Genomic DNA, 17,208 nt, shown 5'->3' with positions numbered 1-17,208 from the left:
TCTTATCATATCTCCTCTGGATCATTGCTTTGCCAGGTTTCATAGTTGTTGCTCCTTGTAAGCCAGTTTATACTTTCAGTCCACCCTCTTTTCTTCTTGTCCAGCTCTGTACATAAATGGAAGGATCAGAATTGCAGATAATATTTAAGATGTAAGTGTGTGAATATGCAGAAACACGACAGTTGCCTTTTGGGTTTTCTCTGGCCTTCAATTTGCTTTCTCTACTGGTGAGCAGGAAGATGTCATTTACACAAAAGTTTTACCACCCTAAGATCTCGTTCCTGGGTAGCAGTGTTCTCTTAACTCAGTTCAGAGTCCACGACTTTTGAGTCTAAATTGAGCTTAAAAGATTTCTAGCATCATTTTGTATAAATTGCACTTCATACATCATTTTATTATGAACCTACTCTCATAGAAAGTTCTTTAGTCCCCATCATTTCTACCCCAAATAGCTTAATATCACCAGCAAACCTTGTCTCTTCCCTGTTTGCTCCCTTTCTCAGGTGATTTCAGAACAGGCTGAAGAGCATCAATATCCTCAACATGAGGCAGCAGGACTCACTGGTGATTTTCTTCCACAGTGATATTGTCTGTCCTCTCTCATATTCTTATACCCTGTTTCCTGTATTTTCAACAGTTGCTTTTCCAAATCTCTGCAAAGGTGTTCACTCTAGTTCTGTGCCTTCTAGGTTTCCTTAAGAAGTCTTGTGAGAGAGATATTATCAAATACCTTTCGGAAAGTCAAATAGATGATGTATCTGAGTTCTTTTAAAAAAGGAAAAAAACAGTGTCCCATACAAAGCAAGCCCTATAAGAAAATAGCTGGTTGTCAAGAGAGTTGTTACTATTGCGCATCTAAACTATTCAGTCATTTGTGACAAACTTGAGTATTCTGGTGCTGAGGGATCTGAAGCAGCTGGGCAGATAAGAGCTCTGAAGATATAGAATTATAGGAGGTTTATGCTGATCTACATGTGAGCTTCCCTAGATGAGGACTTCTCGTTGTCCCCACTGTTGTTTCCAGCTAGGTGTCTTGATCTGCACAACTGATGTGCTCCTCTGAACACATATGGCTGAAAATCAGCCTATGAGGCAAGATGAGAATATTTAGCTGAGTCAGGGCTGTGATGTGTCTTGACCCTGCACTGCACTAGTGCCCAGCACATGAGAGGAGGAGAAGGAGGAGCACATCCCTGTAGCTGCAGCAAGCACTGGCCATTGGGAAGCTTAAACCAACCATAAACGCAAACCCTAAGAAACATTTTTTTTTCTATAGCTTGTATAAAGGGGTATTTTTAGCTCAGATTATTTGCACCTTGGGTGTGTGTAGGTGGCTGCACAATGGCATAAGTTTTCCAGCAAAGAAATAGCAGTCCACACTGGGTTTGTAGAACTAGTCTAGTCTCCTCTCAGAAATGAAAATTAAAAATGAAGGGACTTCTTTATAATTTTTTTCTGTCTGTCTTGCTTTCTTCTGTGATCAATGAGCCTAGCTTCCATAACACAGTAAGTTTGGTAGTATGTTTAACCTAAGCTTGGTTCTATACAATTGCAGCCAGTAGTATTTCTGGTTTTTAATGTGATTCTGGGAGCTAGTCATCTGTAATCCATGGTACAAAAAGTACTGATAGTGGGAGCATTACTGGTATGCTTGTATGGAGAGAAGAAATATGAAGTTCTGAGCTGTTTGCATATCTGTTCTTCCAGGGTCCCTGAGTGTACATCTAATTAACCAGCCATTTAAAAATATTAAGCACTTCTTTCAGCCCCTGCCACCAACATCAATATGTAAAATTAATTGCTCTAAAGATTTGCATCTCACATGTATGCATTTGGACCAAGCCTTTAAATTATAAACTATCCACAGTATACAAATTACTTTAATTATAGCAATAGGTCAGTGTGTTAGTGATGCCAAAAAGTTATGTGGGGGGTGGATGTTCAATTATCACATTTTCTTTTTTAGATCCCTAGGAAGGCAAGAGATCCAGTCCTCTCAAAGTGCTTTTTTTGTTCTTCATTAAATATTTAAGCAATTGCAATTGGTGCGGCTTTAGTCCAAAATGATTTCTAATCTGAAGAGAAATTTTCCACATTTCAATTGTGTTTCTTTCCACATTCTTTGATCAGATTTAATGTAAAGTATTATGTCTATGAGACTAAATACTAATAATAAGCTAAACAGAAATAAGCCTTTTTCCATTAGCCTGTGGACATTTGTGAAGACCTAGTGCCTGCAGTTAGCAAGAAGCCATTGCCAAGCTGGTAATCACATAAAAAATTGACTGTGTTCTCCTGTCAGAAGAAAAGAGAAATGTCACATCCTGAGTGCTCACTTCATTAGAAATCAGTAATTTACACATGAATAAAGTCACCATATTATGGGACTGTGTCGCTTAGTACTTGCTGAAGCTTACTTGGTCGGTAATTCTCATGCTGATTCATGTCAGGCTCACAGAATTAACTTTAATGCTGGAAAAGGATGCAGTTCACTAGAGAAGAATAAACAAGGTGGGTTTTTTCAGTCATAGGAAACCATATTGAATCATTTGGTGCAAAGGGCTCTCTCAGAATTTTTTTCACCTTTGTAGCTGACACATTAATCTTGCCCTGAGTTTGGGGTATCATCAGAGCTGCCAGTATTAGTACACACCCATGGTTTGCAAACCAGGACTGGGTAGGCTTGTTTCTTAAATCAGTCTCCCAGTCATGACCACGACTGCAATTTCAGCTGTGAATTCTGCCTCTCCTTGCTGTGATGGCATGGCACATCCTATGGAAAGATTGTTGTCTGAAAGCTGCTGTGTAAGTAGTAGTTCTTTGCTGTGTGTGGTCACGTTCTTCTCATAGGTCTCCACAGAACTGCACCTGCACATTTATAGATGCAAATTGTACCTCAGTACCAGCTTTTGGTATGTATATATGATCCTTTGCAAGCAGCAGCAGTATATTTTGTGGGCAGAAATTGCTGGCACGTACAAAACCTGCAGGTGTGGTTTTAAAGCCTATTTTACCCTCTGTGCATAAAAAGGATGTTATGTGCCTGAGAGCATCTACATAGAGTCTGCTCGAGTGATCAAATTGATCCAGTGCAGTATTTATGCTTTTGGTTGGGGTACTTGGCATTTTCGGGGTGCTTCACATTTTCTGGGTACTGAAAACCTTACAATAAACCACCTTACTGCTGTTCATTTGAGTCTCTGTTTGTTTAATTTGAGTCTCTAATTGTTTAATTAAAAAGAATAATTTAACTATGTTCTCAGTGACATATGTTGAGTTCAGTTCCCTTGAAGATTTCTCCAGCTGAACTTGCTTCATCACCCCTGCTGCTTTCCACCTTTGAGCACTGCCAGTATCCTCACTGGTGCAGCAAGGATGGCGCACAGAGGGAGGCACAACAGGCATTCCTAAAGTGAACATTCAGGCCCTTCCCAAGCAGAGTGTGCTGCTGTTTGTGAGGCTTGGAGCATCAGGGTGTTTCACCTGCGGGCAAGGAGGCACCCGCAATTATCCATAGTAGGTGCAGTATATACTCAGTCACTGCACAGCTGCCCAAAGCTACTGATAGGGCAGATTGCAAGTCTGAGCTACAGGTTTGGCTTTAAAGACACCAAGCATAAAAGATTTTTTTTTTTTTTTTTCATAATTTTAAATGTACTCTCCTGTAGTGGCGGTGAATCCTTTACAGACTGGCCTTCTGAGTTGATTTTAGGTTTCTGGAGAAGTGTTGTCATGAGATCTTGGTTAAATAACTGCTGACGGTTCTCTCTAATATGAATTTTCTTTTACTTCTACACATAAATTATTGTATAATTTTTATTTTCCGTAATTGACTACCTTGGATGATACAGTTTGAATTTTCTGATGTTCAGAGAACATGACTAACTACCTTGCATGTTTTTTTATATAACATTGCACTTTTTTTGTTGAGGTTTGCTTGTGCATCATCAGCTCTTCTCGTAAGGAGCTCCTTAAAATATCATCATTTTTTGGAAAAAAAACAAGCAAAAAATCAAAAAAACCAACCAACCAAACAAAATACCCCACCAAAATCAAACAGTGCTAAGGTTGATATGCATAAGATCAGATAAATATGTTATTTGGGGCTACAGACTATATTTGCCTAAGAACCGTATTCCTTTATAACAATAAAAACTGAAGGTCCCTAATCTTTTCTTGTACTGGAGAATCTATGGAAAGAAGTGATTCTGCTGTGCTCTAGACAACAAAAATTGACTCAAGTTACATTACTAAATAAGTAGCCTTGTTTGATAATACAATCTCCTTTGGTAATATTTAAGTAATGTAGTAATAAATGACAATCATAAATCCTGTGTGTCCTCTCATAATTTGGATTCACATATTGAAAATTGATTACTTAGAGTAATTGCTATTGCCAAGCTATAAATACATTTGAGAACTATATCTGTAGCAGTGGATGAGCTTCCTGCCCTCTTTCTCCTTCCCCAAGTTCTTTTGAGTAGCACAAACCTGAATCCTTGTGCATTTTGGATTCATATTATGTTCTCAGTCATGGATGACCTTTTACAAATGACTTCCAATAGCTGCAGCTGAAGTCAACCACAAGATTTGGTCGTAAAAGGTCATATTCCAGTTATACAAAATGTAGATAAATTTGCACTCCCTGCAGCAACTGATTGCTGTAGGTTTTTGGTTTCTAACTGACCAATTTTAATTCAAAGCCATGCATTAGAAAAGGTTATGTTCTTGTTTCTCTTTGCCGTTCTTCACCTAATTTTCTTTCACTATAAAATTATTTAGTTTACAGAATTTATTTTACTTTTCCAGTTGTTAAAGTTCTATTTCATAGGGTTCCTATTTTAGGGGTTTTTTTATTCCCCTCTCTTCTCTACTAGTGGATTAATTACAGTTTATTCCTCATAAATGTGAGTAATGTCTTTCTGTTACTGTCAGGTTCTCACTGGGGAATATTCTACTTCTAACTGGAATGATTTCAAAGTTGTTTGAGGCCATTCTGCTAAGAGCATGCCTTATAGTGTCACATTTAGACCTTAAAGAAAGAAACAGAGAAGATTTAAACAAGAACAGTTTATGTAGGCATAACTCAGAATGAGTAGTAAATTAAAAGAATATTTGCTCTCATCACCACCGGTCACTTCCTGGCCTTATGTTGTACAGACAATTAATCTTTTTATTTCTGAAATACAGAAACTGTAGATTAAAGCTTCCCATGGCGACTTTGTTGTGGGACTCTACTTTGTAATTAGTGCCAAGCTGGATTTTTCCATCCCTGTTTGAGCTTGCTGTGTACTTCCCTTGCTCCTGTGTACTTCCCTTGCTCACACTACTGCTTCTGATTCATACTAGAGAAGCTTTGTGGCTCAGCTGTTTGTGGTGCAGTTATCCTAGCAGGTGACTCAAAATAAGTTTCTCTGGGTTCTGTGCTGCTTCCCATTGGTACTGGTACCTTCGTATGCCATTTCCAGGGTGTTCTAATTAAGATTATATCGGAATGTTGTGCTCCAGAGGTGGAGATCAACTTATCTTTGCTACCAGTGAAAAACCAAGAGCTGACCATGATGATGACCAGAATGATGATGACCCCATGAGGCTTTGCCTTGAGGTGGTTAATTGGACTGCAGATTTCAACTGCACTCATATTCTCATCTGGACAGGGGCAACCATATGTTCTTAATATAAATAGAACCCAAGGAGGAACCAAAACCAAAACCTGACTACTGTAATGTTCCAGTCTACTGTGAGCCCAATGCAAAGGTTCAGCTGCCTAAGACCATAGTAGGGTATATTAAAGAGCCCACAGCTTTACTTCTGTGTGGGGTCTGAGCATGTGGATTCAAGCTCCAGTTGCTCTCCATGGTCTTTTCTATCATGATAGCTCTTACTGTGATGTTCTTAGAGTGAAAAACTCAGACAGTTTTCCTTCATTGGAAAAGAAGCAGTCAACCATCCAAGGCCATGTTAGTTGGAACTCTGAGCAACCTGGTCAAGTCAAAGGTATCCCTGCCCATGGCAGCAGGGTTAGAAGATCTTTAAGGTCACTTCCAACTCAAGCCATTGTATGGTTTTATGATCCCTCATAGAATGATGTACTAAGAACACTGATATAGGGAACCGCAACAGATGAGTAGAAACAACTTCCTTTGTGTCAAAGTCTGGAAACCTGTTTTTTTGGAATACAATTGCATAAGCAAATGAGCTTGACATGGGAGCACAGTCAAAAAGGTATTTTAACAGATTATGTGAGCTACCCTCCAGATGATCACAATATAAAGCATTGTAAAGCACCATTCATAACTAGCAACAAGAAAGGGGAGACTTTGGGATTTGTGTGAATTCAGATGAAAAAGCAATGGCCATTGCAGTGTGGGAACTAAGAATTTTTACCAATGGATTTGGATCACATTGTGATAGGATTTGAAAAAAATGCACCTACCAGGACATAATTAACAGATCTTTGCTTGCCTATTACAGATGAATAGGAACGTGCGATTTGCTCCATTCAGTTCCTTAAGAGTGCAGGAATGTGAAAAAAGTAGTAAAGCAGTTGGATAAAAGGAAAAAAAAACTTTTCAAAGCAGTTGCATAGTGAGCTGTAAAACAGAATTGAAACAAACTACTCTTGTTGTTAGACACAGGATGAATGCCAAATAGGCTTTGAAAATATGCACCATGTTCAGCTGGAAGCCATCCAAATCATGCTATCAATATTATGTTGATGTTACAACCAAATACTGGCATATTTCCATTATCTCAAATCTTCCATCCTTAAAGGAAAAATATGACAAATTTTTGCTTTCCCAGTTATAGAAAGCACAGCCTTCTAGAAGAAAACTGGCAAACAAGGCTGCTTACTAATTCCATTAGTAGACATCCTGGCAATTCTGCTCATTTGAGAATTTTTGTCACTGCTGATGAGGCAGAGAGCAGGTAAAACTTCAAATTTTTAATTAATTTATATTGTAACATCTCCTTGCCCTAAGTACAGTTACACAATGTTACTCAATGCAGGATTTGGTCCAGGAATGGATTTGAGTTATACCCCCACCTCCTTTTTACACTCAACAGAATTAATGAATGGGAGCCCTCAGTCTTATTAAGACTAATGTTCCTTTGTCAGTCCAATTTTTTTTCCTTTGGGGTTCCTTCTTGTTATGACTTCGTTAGGTGGAAACTGAATGGTCTATGTTAATCAGCACAAGACATTTGGCTACTCAAGCTTTCCTAAATGTTTAGTTTCCCAGGGTCCTTTGAACCTCCCAGGGAACAGTTCTGCATCCTTATTAGAGACTGACAATTAAAGGTCTGTTTTCATATCAAAAGTAATCACGAAAAATTAGCTAGGGAGACCTTGGAATGCTGTGAGAGTTTTGGTGTTTTGAGATGGCCAACTTTCCTTCATTTGCTTCAATCAGTATCAACTTGGGTTTCTTTTTGTGTTTTCTTCTGCCAGGGCAACTTATGAGTAGGCATTGTGACAACTGAGAAGGATTATGCAATACCATGAAGATGTGATTAATATATTTAAGGCCGCTGTAATCATATTTAGTTGCATAATTTTCATCCAGGTGCAACAGTAAGCTAAACTGGGTTTTGAAGGCAGTGGTATAAATGAGCACTTTCAATTTATTGAATTCCTTGTTAGAAGGAGGAGGAAATAATGTGCAAACATCCAAAAGCTGTGTTGCTTACAGACTTCAGTGAATCTGCTGATAATACATAGGAAATGTATGGTTCTGTCCTAAATATTTTAATCTTTGTGTGCCAAGTTACAGACTTTCACAGAAGATAATCTGTTAATGTCCCACCTTGTCTGTTATAAGCCTGGAAAATGAAGCTGAGTGTTTCTTCCCCTGGCTCTGGTGACATAGGAATTTGCTGCAGAAGTTTATCAAAAACGAGAGCTTTGATTTACTTACACTTCTCAGAATCTGTGCTGGTAGATCAGGACTCCAGTAATCAAAGTGGGGTGGGTCACAACTTATTAGGTTGCATATGTATTTAAGTCTAGAAACGTAGAGGAAAAGATGGACTTGGTGGAGTTTATTTCACAAACTGGAAAAACAAAACTAAGCTGGTACTAGAGCATCAAATTCTCTCTTCACAAATGGTGTTCTAGAAGTGCCATTCCCACTTGAAGTTAATTGAATATGGCTGTTCTGGACTATGCCATTTCAGAGCAAGACTGAGGGTCCCCTTTGCCCCCCTGAGATTTCCACACTAATCTTAGTCTTTCTGGAAAGTTTCAGATTCCTGGGAACAGAGAAACAGGCTCTGCATTTCCGTTCATCCCCTGCATTTCTGCCATGCCACAAATATTAGTAGAATTATCTGAAGACTTAAAGAAGCAAACTTTTTATTCCAAAAATTTCATTTTAGCACTGATGATGGTTGCTTGAAGTATATATAAATTTGGATTTGATTTTTGGAAGGAAAAAACATCCTTCATTCCTAGGTCTTACAGCAGTCATGTCACATAAATTGGCAGATCTGTATACTTAAGGGATTTTTCTCTCTAATTAAATACAGTAGTAATGTCTTGCCTTTTGAAATGAAACCTTTGTTTTTTCATCTACGTACTTATGGAACAAACATGCTGTCAAAATCCTTAATGTGTCCAACTATTTGAACATAAAAAAAAGCATCAAGCTGTTATTTGTTCTGTTGGAGTGTACTCATATTTCCAATCTGAATCTTTTGTACCTGGTGATCTTAATTATATTTGAGCTGGAAGTAGTTTAACATTAAAGGGAATTACAGCAGATTAATCTGTAAACCTGCACAAATATCACATTCCTTTGTATGGAGGTAAGCAGGGCACAGAGTGCATAATTACGTGTTGTTCTCTGTGTAGGCTGTGTGCACAAGGCTGAGGAGTCAGTGTTGCCATTCCTCGTGACAGCAGCAATTATGGCACACTCTCATGTCTTGCAGCTGTCAGTTACATTAGAAAACATACATTATTCCTCTCACTAAGTTAATCTTTTAATCATGGACAAGCAACCAAAAAAAAAAAAAAAAAAAATTAAAAACCAACCAACTTGCCCTGGAAACAGGAATTAGTATACTAATTAGTGTATGAATATACAAAGAAATGTATTAAACAATGTTTGTTGTAATATTTTTTTTTCTAAAGTGATATAGCTGGAGGTCAACCCAAGGAGGCCATTTATCTCAACCAGTCAACCACCTATTACACTTTTTGCAACTAGAGAAACAAAAGAAAATCACTAAAAATTTATTGGGAGAGGTATGTTTCTCCAGTCCTGATGTAAAAACATCACTGAAATTCAGTTGCAGCAGTTTGGCCTCAGTTAGCACAGTAGGAAAGCACAGCATCAGCAAACAAGAGTCATAGTTCATACTGGTAAATACAACTTTTGAATCACAAAGTATCAGTTATTTGTCTATGATTGAGGCCTTTGGATTTACTTATGATTTTGAGGCTTCTCAGGTGGCACTATTGAGCCCATTTAGGAACAGTCTGAAAGATGACAGGTAGAAAAATGAAGTTTCAGAAGAAATACAGGAGAAGAGCAAGCTGCTCACAAGCAGCCTAGGTTGTGGAAGGTATGCTCTGGGGCTGCACTGGTTACCTACTGGGCAGCTTCCATGTAAGTTTTCAGTAAAATTCCCAGTTTGTTTGATATATGTTGCATAAGCTGCTGGCACATTGCAGTGGCTTATGAAAAACTGTCAAAAATTTTAAATTTAGCCTGTGTATATCTACCAGAAATGAAACTTCTTGCAAGTGTCAGGTATTGCCTGCACTTCATGAGACTGATGCAGGTGTTGCCCTTAGGACTGGCTGACATGTTCTGACAGTTCTGGTTTTGTCAGTGTCCCATTGCTTCATGTCCTTTGGGTTAGGAGCACTTTCTCCACTGGGGGTCTTTGCATCCTGCTGGTGAATGTTGATGGCCACCACACATGATCGCAAAGAACCGACACAGGGACATCCTCCTCAAAACTAAGAGTGCCAAAAGTAAAACACAGATTAAAAATTAGTCATTATAAGATAATTCTAAAAAAAAAAAAAACAAAAAAACACAAAAAAAAACCCCCAACAAAGCAGGACAAACAAAATTCTGCCCACTTTCAATGGCCTTGTCCTGCCCTGCCCTACAGTTAGCCTCTTCAGCTGGAAACTGAGTCCCCTTTCAGCACTGGGTGTCATATTTTTTTCACTGCTTTTTGTGGTGTTTCTTTTAAAACAATAGTACAGTACACACCAGGACTTTGCAGGTTTCCACATGTAATGGTGCCAATGTTTCCACCCTAATTTGCAGCGTGTCTGTTATTACAGACCTTGGTCCTTTCTGAGCACAAGTGCTGACTCTGCCAAATGCACATAGCTGTTCTGTGATGAGGACAAGGATCATCTAGCAAATAAATGGAGAACTCAGTATTCAATTTAGTGGTGACCTTGAATTCGATCTCTCTTCTATCCTTAACAGCCCAGTCAATCTCTGTCCTGTTTAACCCGTGTCATCATTGCTGTCGTATCATACAACCACTTCTGCAACTGCCTTTTCCTTGATATACTGTACATTTAAATTACCAAAAGAAAGAAGAGGGATCAAGGAAAGGATTACCATAAATTCTTCTTCACCTTTCTCTTAGTGGTGTCAGGAATGGCTGCACAGGTCTTTCCCAGTCTGTCTGTTCTTTTTTTCTTGTATTTCTCTGAGGTAGAAACCACAAGGTTGATTGATAATGCAATTTGCATCTTGAGGCATCACTGGAAATACAATGGCATGAAAGGCCACTCTGGCAGAGCACACTTTTCCCTCAGGGCTGACTTTAGAAACTCATTGATGTCACTTCCTTCCTCAGTCAGCAAGTGAATTTTCACTAATTCTCAGGACCAGCTGTCCATGCTGTCAACAGAAAGTTATTAAAATTCCTTTATAGTGAATCAAAATAGCCTAAAAACAAATGTACTGGGAAACAGGAAAGCATCAGTATTCCAAGTCCACAAACCTTTGAGCAAAACAGTGTTGATCTAACCAGAGATTTCAAACACTCTGCTTTCCTAGCAACTTGTATATCATTAGAGAATGCGAAAAACACATACTCCTTTAATCTTCTATTACCAGCAATCTATTTGGCTACAATATTTGTTATGAGAATAAATCTTATTTCTCCTAAAGATGAACTCAGGGAGCAGGGGAATACATTTTGAGAAGTCTTCCCTAAATGATAGTTCTGTGGAGTTTTTTAAAAGCATTTTTTTTATATATATTTAGCAAATAAAAACACAACACAAACATGCAGGAAGTAATTATCATGAGAGACAATCTTATAATATAGCCTAAAGTGATTATCTTCATTTGAATAATCTATAATGCTTTCATTGAAAAGAGGAGTAGTCTCAGGGATGGGAAGGGAAGATCATTTTCCTTTAAGTAGAGTCTTTATACTGTACTTTAACACTTTAAACATTTTCACCTCATTTTAAAAATTCTGTTTGTGCCACACTTACCAATATGGAAAAGTTTTGTTGAAATGGAGTATCCTTTCCAGGACTGGAGGCGGCAGCCACCTGAGCTAGGCAGACTCCCCTGACTGTTAATAGTGATACTGACAGGTTGTAAGTCCTGTCCTATCATTATTTTTAAAAACTCTCAGGGTGCACGTAGCCTAGCTGGATGGGCAAGTGTGAAATTCCTGACTTTCCCCAATACGTGTGGACGGTCTCCAGCAGCAAACTGATACCAGCTGCCCTTTTGACATCTAGTGCATGGGAGCAGTAAATGAAGCAAATTACTGCCCCTTTTGGTCGAAAATCAAAGAACATGTTTGAGGTGTCCTTGCTGCTAGAGTCCCAGACAGTGCAAAAAAGCCGTGTTCAGGCTGGGCTTTGATTTTAATCTCCAGGAGCACAGTGAAGGGCGCTGCAGAAGAAGGCCAGAATAAGGAAACAACCATAATTCAACTTGCCACTTTGTGGATAATATCAGGATACAATTTCTCCCTGGGCCAGCTGGTGCTGAGCCTCAGTCTTGACACTGGCATTTAATTTTATTTTAAGGTAATTGCAGAAGTTGCTTTTCTCCTCCATTGGTCAAATCCTGAGCTGGATGCTACCAGTCTCTTGGTCCTGTAGTACATCTTGCAACATTAAAAGACTTCATACTAGATACTAGAAAATTTTTTTTCTCCCCTTTGCATGTTTAAATTTCTTGTGGGGTTTCAGGTTAGCAAGATTGGCTACTTATCTCAATCTTCTTTTTATCATATCTTTTTTATAAGAGGGGCTTGTGTTTCTTTTATTTTAGGTATATTTCCATTTCAAAATATCAAGTAATTTCTACATGTTAAATTCTGTTTCTTAATTATAGGTTTTGATTTTTTTAACTAATTTACTGTTTGTTGCTCTACATGTCCCCTATCATATTGATTAGAATATATGCAAACTAATTATTTTCTTTCCCTTTCAGAGTCTGGAAAAAAACTGCAACAAGAGACAATTAATCAGGTATTTGGAAACTTTCAAACTTTTCATTAACTTAAATTTTCAGGCAGAAGAGTTGTGGCAAGTAGAAAGGAGAACTTCACATGATACACTAATATTAACAATTAACTGGCTCTGCAGATGTGTTGAATTCACAAGAGTAGCCATCATTATGATCTAAGATTTGCCATTTAAGCAATTTAGTTCATCTGCTTCCCAAAATGTGTCAGTGCTGAGGACAAAGCCCAGAGGTAATATATCCCTTGATATCAAATTTTGTAGCACAACATTAAGCTCTTTTTTTTTCCTTCTGTTTGCTACTGCTCCTTTTAAAAGGCAGAAAGCTATTGATACAAATACCTGAACAGCACATGTAAGCAGTGTATTTCAGTTCTTCTTAGGTTATTTCTGCAATGAATTTTCACTGAGGCTGCACTAAACTGTGTTGTTGCTTGCAGAGGTGTTTTCCATCTTGTCATTATTATTGTATCAAGAGTAATTACTTAGGAAAAAATCTTTATATATTGTAATTTGTCATTTCAGCATAAGGAAAAGCATATAGTAACTAAATTGAAAAAGTTTTCAACCAGAAAGAGAGGAAGTAACCCAGAGTTTGTTTTCCTTAATTACATGGCCTTGTGGATTGAAAAGACCCAACCCCACAGAAGCAGCGTTCTTGCTTGTCATTCTTTGGCTTCTTGTCTTCTTGCTGAATACTGTTATCTAGATGGCATATAAATGGGCATCTGTATTGTTTGTGAGATTTATTTTGAAATGCCACCTAAAAAGCAGTCATTAAAACATTTGCAGCCCAGCAATTACCCTCCCTGAAGCCATCTTCTTTAAGTTATATCAAGATGTTGGCCTAATTACATCCTAGCTGTCTGTGAACTGATCACCAAGATGAAGGATGGACCTGACAGGGCACTGACCACCTGAAGCAGCCTGGTTTGGGTCTAACAGCAAGTCCCCTGCCATGGCTGAGCATGGCACAGGTGCCAGGTGTCCCTTTCAGTGGCTTGAGCTGGCACCACGCTTCACCAAGGAAACCCTTGCATGGCTGGACACTTTTGGGCAGCCTGGTCCTGTGGCACAGTGTACTATTCAGAGTTTTTACAACATTCTCGTTATTGAGAAACTGATGGATAGATATTTAGTCCAGAACATGGCGTTGCAAAAACAAAGGAAATCTTCCGCTTTTTAAAAAACCTGTAGAAATATTTGGGAATTTAATGGGAGTTCTGTGCTTTGACCAGGAATTTGTATCCTAGAACAAGTCTAATTAACTTTTATAACGAAACCTGCATTTTAAAATTAGCCTGAAATACCTTGCAAAGCTACTTCTGGGAGTCTTTGCTGGCCAGAAGGGGGGGCACTTGTATTTTTAAACCACAACTTGAGGCAGCATTGGCAGTGTGTGAATGGTTGATTGGAGACCTAATTCTGCACCTTTTCTGTGAGACAAAATCTGCTTTGTGCATTCCATTGCCCTTTTCTGAGGAAATATGTATTGTGATTTTTTTAAAAACGGCCACGTTTTCAAAGGGTGAATTGTGCTGTACTTTGTGTGTCTAGTCCTGGTCTTTTCCTGCATGCCACTGTCTTGCCTTCATTGAATGGTTCACCTGCTCTGTCTCTCTGCAGTTAACCTAAGAGTATCTAATTTTCTAAGAATATTGCATTGTCTTGATATGCTGTCTACCTAAAAAGTTGATTTGTAGACATTCCCATTTAAATGGGTACTACTTAAGCTGGTGATGTCCCATTCCCGTATGAATTTCCTTTGGATTCCCAAGAACCGGAAGAGTGTTTCAGAAATCAATTTAATTTTCAAGTCTGTCATTTAGGGCACAATTACAGCCCTTTGTATTTGATTTGTACTTCTATTGCTTAAAAAAAACAAACAAAAAAAAAAAACCCAAAAAAACCAAACCAAAACAAAACAAAAAACCTAATGGAATATCTTTCATGGAAGGATTATTTTTATTTTCAATACTGAACTTAAAGTTTAATATGCAGGATAAGATCCTTTAGTCTCCTTTAAGTTCAGTTCAGCAACAGCGAGTTAAACTGGTTGGCACAAATTTAAGTGAGAGAGAAGCTCCCTGCAGAAGATGGATGATGTTACGACTTGACAGGAGCAGGAGTGCAAAGGGGCAAATAGCAGGAAATATCTTGTTGAGAAGTGAATGAAACAGAGATGGGATGGAGAAATGATAAGGCTGCTGAACCAGTGAGCTCCTGCTGGGTGAACCCCCAGCTGTCTGTGGGCATCTGGGACTTCTCTAATCTTGAAGACCACAGTGGTTTTCTGTGTGGTTCTTAGCTCTTCTAAAGCCTAAGCAAAGTTTAGTGAAACACAACATAGACAAAACACTAAGGGAGTATCTGCTTCCAGAAACCTTTTACTACAGTTATCATCTTCACTAGCTTTTGTTCCCTTTGATCATGAGGCATCTGCTGGTTTTCCTCAAACACCATTTTTGTCATTTACGTATATAAATATGTATGTTAATTTAACAGCAGTGGTCATCTACCACCAGCAGTCAGTCAGATGTAGCACACATTCTGCTTTTCAATACCTTTTTTTAACTACCTTTGCAACTTCAAGGCTAAATACTGGCACCAATGTACAGCCTGTTTACTGTAGCATGTTTAAGGACTGCTGAAGAAAATGCAAGGAGACAAGAAAAAACTTTGTGCTTCTTTGTAACAGTCTTGGAAAAGCAACATATTACAGACCACCAATCAAAATTGTGTCTGGAAAAATCCTTTATGTTTCATCCTTACCACTCACATTTGTTTGTGTTGTGGTCTTAATGTACACTCTTACATACAGTTTTGTCCAGTGCCTCTGAATCTCTGAAGGACTGACAAGAATATGTGTAATTGCATCTGGAAGCTGAAGTTGCTTGCAGAGTCAGGGTTGAAATCCCAGCTGTGTTTGAACTCAGACTTGAGCCTGTCCATTCTGCAGTGAAGCTACAGGTCAAGTTTAGGAGATTAGTGAGAGTGCCCCACAATATCTGTCCCCCTGTTTTGTTATTGAGGAGGTTTTTGTCAAGGCAGATGCTCTTGGAATGGCACATCCAACCCTCAAATCTTTTAAGTGCTCTGTCAGGGAGCATTTCCCTTTCTGCACATGGGGTTGAGAAGCAGGAACACAGAAAGGATAATGATGAGGCAATGTACTTGCTAGAGCTGGGGTTGGATAACTACAGCTCTGGCATATTGTCAATATGTGTACACCTTGTGCCAAAGAAAAGAAGTCAAGGACAACTCAAATCTCTGTTAAATGACAATATAAGGTTGTTGCACAGACCATAAAGAGGAATAGCTTATGACCTGAAGGTTGCTTCAGGCACTTAATGTAATAAATCTATATTAATATGAATGAAAACTTCACAGTTCAGACCAAACTCCCTGGCTGCCCTTGTGCACTGCTGTAGTTTACTCCACTTCTCTCCTCTATCCGCTTCATCATCTCAAATGACCTAGCTAAAAAAAAAACTTCAGTCTATTTATGCCAGCTTCCAAGTCCTGCTGCTTTGAGGTTATCTGATAAGCATGGCCCTTGCTTCTGTTTTCCCAGTTTGTGCTCATATTCCTCAGTGTTACATATTTTATTCCCCCAAGATCAAGAGTTTGAAAATCTATGAGAGAGCTAATGCATTTAGCCCACTAAAGAAACTGAACTATTGTTTCACCCTCATGTGCTTTATAGGATCACCTAATGGTTGAGGTTGGAAGGCATCTCTGGAGATCATCTTGTCTAACCCCCTTACTCATAGAGCAGGTTGCCCAGGATCACATCTGGATGGATTTTGAGTACCTTCAAGAATAGGGGTTCCCTCTGTTCCTGGATATTCCTGGATGCCCATGCTTGATATTCATGGAGTAGAAAGGTATTTTATTATATTTTTATGGAATTTCTTGTGTTTCACTTAGTGCCAAATTCCACCTGTCCTGTCACTGGATACCTCTGAGAGGAGTCTGGCACCATCATTTTTACTCCCCCACTTCTTCCCTCCCAGGTTATATACATTAATAAGGTCTCTCCAAGCCTCCTCTTCTCCAGGCTAAACAATGCCAGCTTCAGCTTCACTGAACTCACTCCAGCATGTCTTCCTCCACGTGCATCTATACACTGGATGCATTCCAGTATGCCCATATCTTCTGTCCTGGGAAGTCCAGAACTGGGCACAGCACTCTCAGTGTGTCTGTGTCTCACCAGGGCTGAGCAAATGTGAAGGATCACCGCTCCTGATCTGCTGGAATTTCTCTGCCTCATGCAGCCCAGGAGGCTGCTGGCTTTTTTTTTTTTGCTTGGAGAGCACATTGCTGACTCACAGTCAGCTTGTTCTCCAGTACCCTCACATCCATTCCCTACAAAGCTGCTTTCCCACTGTGCAGCCCCCAGCCTGTACTGGTTCCTGAGGTTGTTCTTCCCCAACTACGGGCCTTTGCATTCCATTTTGTCAAATCTCATGAAGTCTCTCTTTAGCCGTTTCTCAAGTCTGCTGAGGTCCTTGTGAATGGTAGTACATCAGCCACTCCTCTCAATTTTTTATTGCCTCCAGACTTGGTGAAGGTACATTCTCTCTCATCATCCAGGTCAGTAATAAAGATGTGGGACACTTTTGGACCCACCATAACCTACCAAGGCAGTAGTGAATGGCCTCCAGCTGCATTTTGTGTACAACATTTTTAAGCTTTCAGTCCAACTCACTGAGCCTCTACTTCATGCAGGT

At 39.1% G+C, this 17,208-nt stretch overlaps 1 protein-coding gene across 1 annotated transcript in view; it reads left to right on the top strand.

Moving 5' to 3' along the window:
• Positions 1 to 17,208, top strand: part of CHST9 (carbohydrate sulfotransferase 9) — a 79,683-nt gene that overhangs the window by 50,487 nt on the left and 11,988 nt on the right. The window contains exon 2 of the mRNA XM_066330286.1: positions 12,444 to 12,481. Within this exon, the coding sequence (XP_066186383.1) occupies positions 12,444 to 12,481 (38 nt within the window). The remainder of the gene's footprint in view (positions 1 to 12,443; positions 12,482 to 17,208) is intronic.

The sequence above is a fragment of the Sylvia atricapilla genome, chromosome 1, assembly GCF_009819655.1.
Source record: "Sylvia atricapilla isolate bSylAtr1 chromosome 1, bSylAtr1.pri, whole genome shotgun sequence".
NCBI classification, from domain to species: domain Eukaryota; kingdom Metazoa; phylum Chordata; class Aves; order Passeriformes; family Sylviidae; genus Sylvia; species Sylvia atricapilla.
Note: the sequence above shows the minus strand (reverse complement) of the source record. Positions and strands in the feature narration are given on the sequence as shown.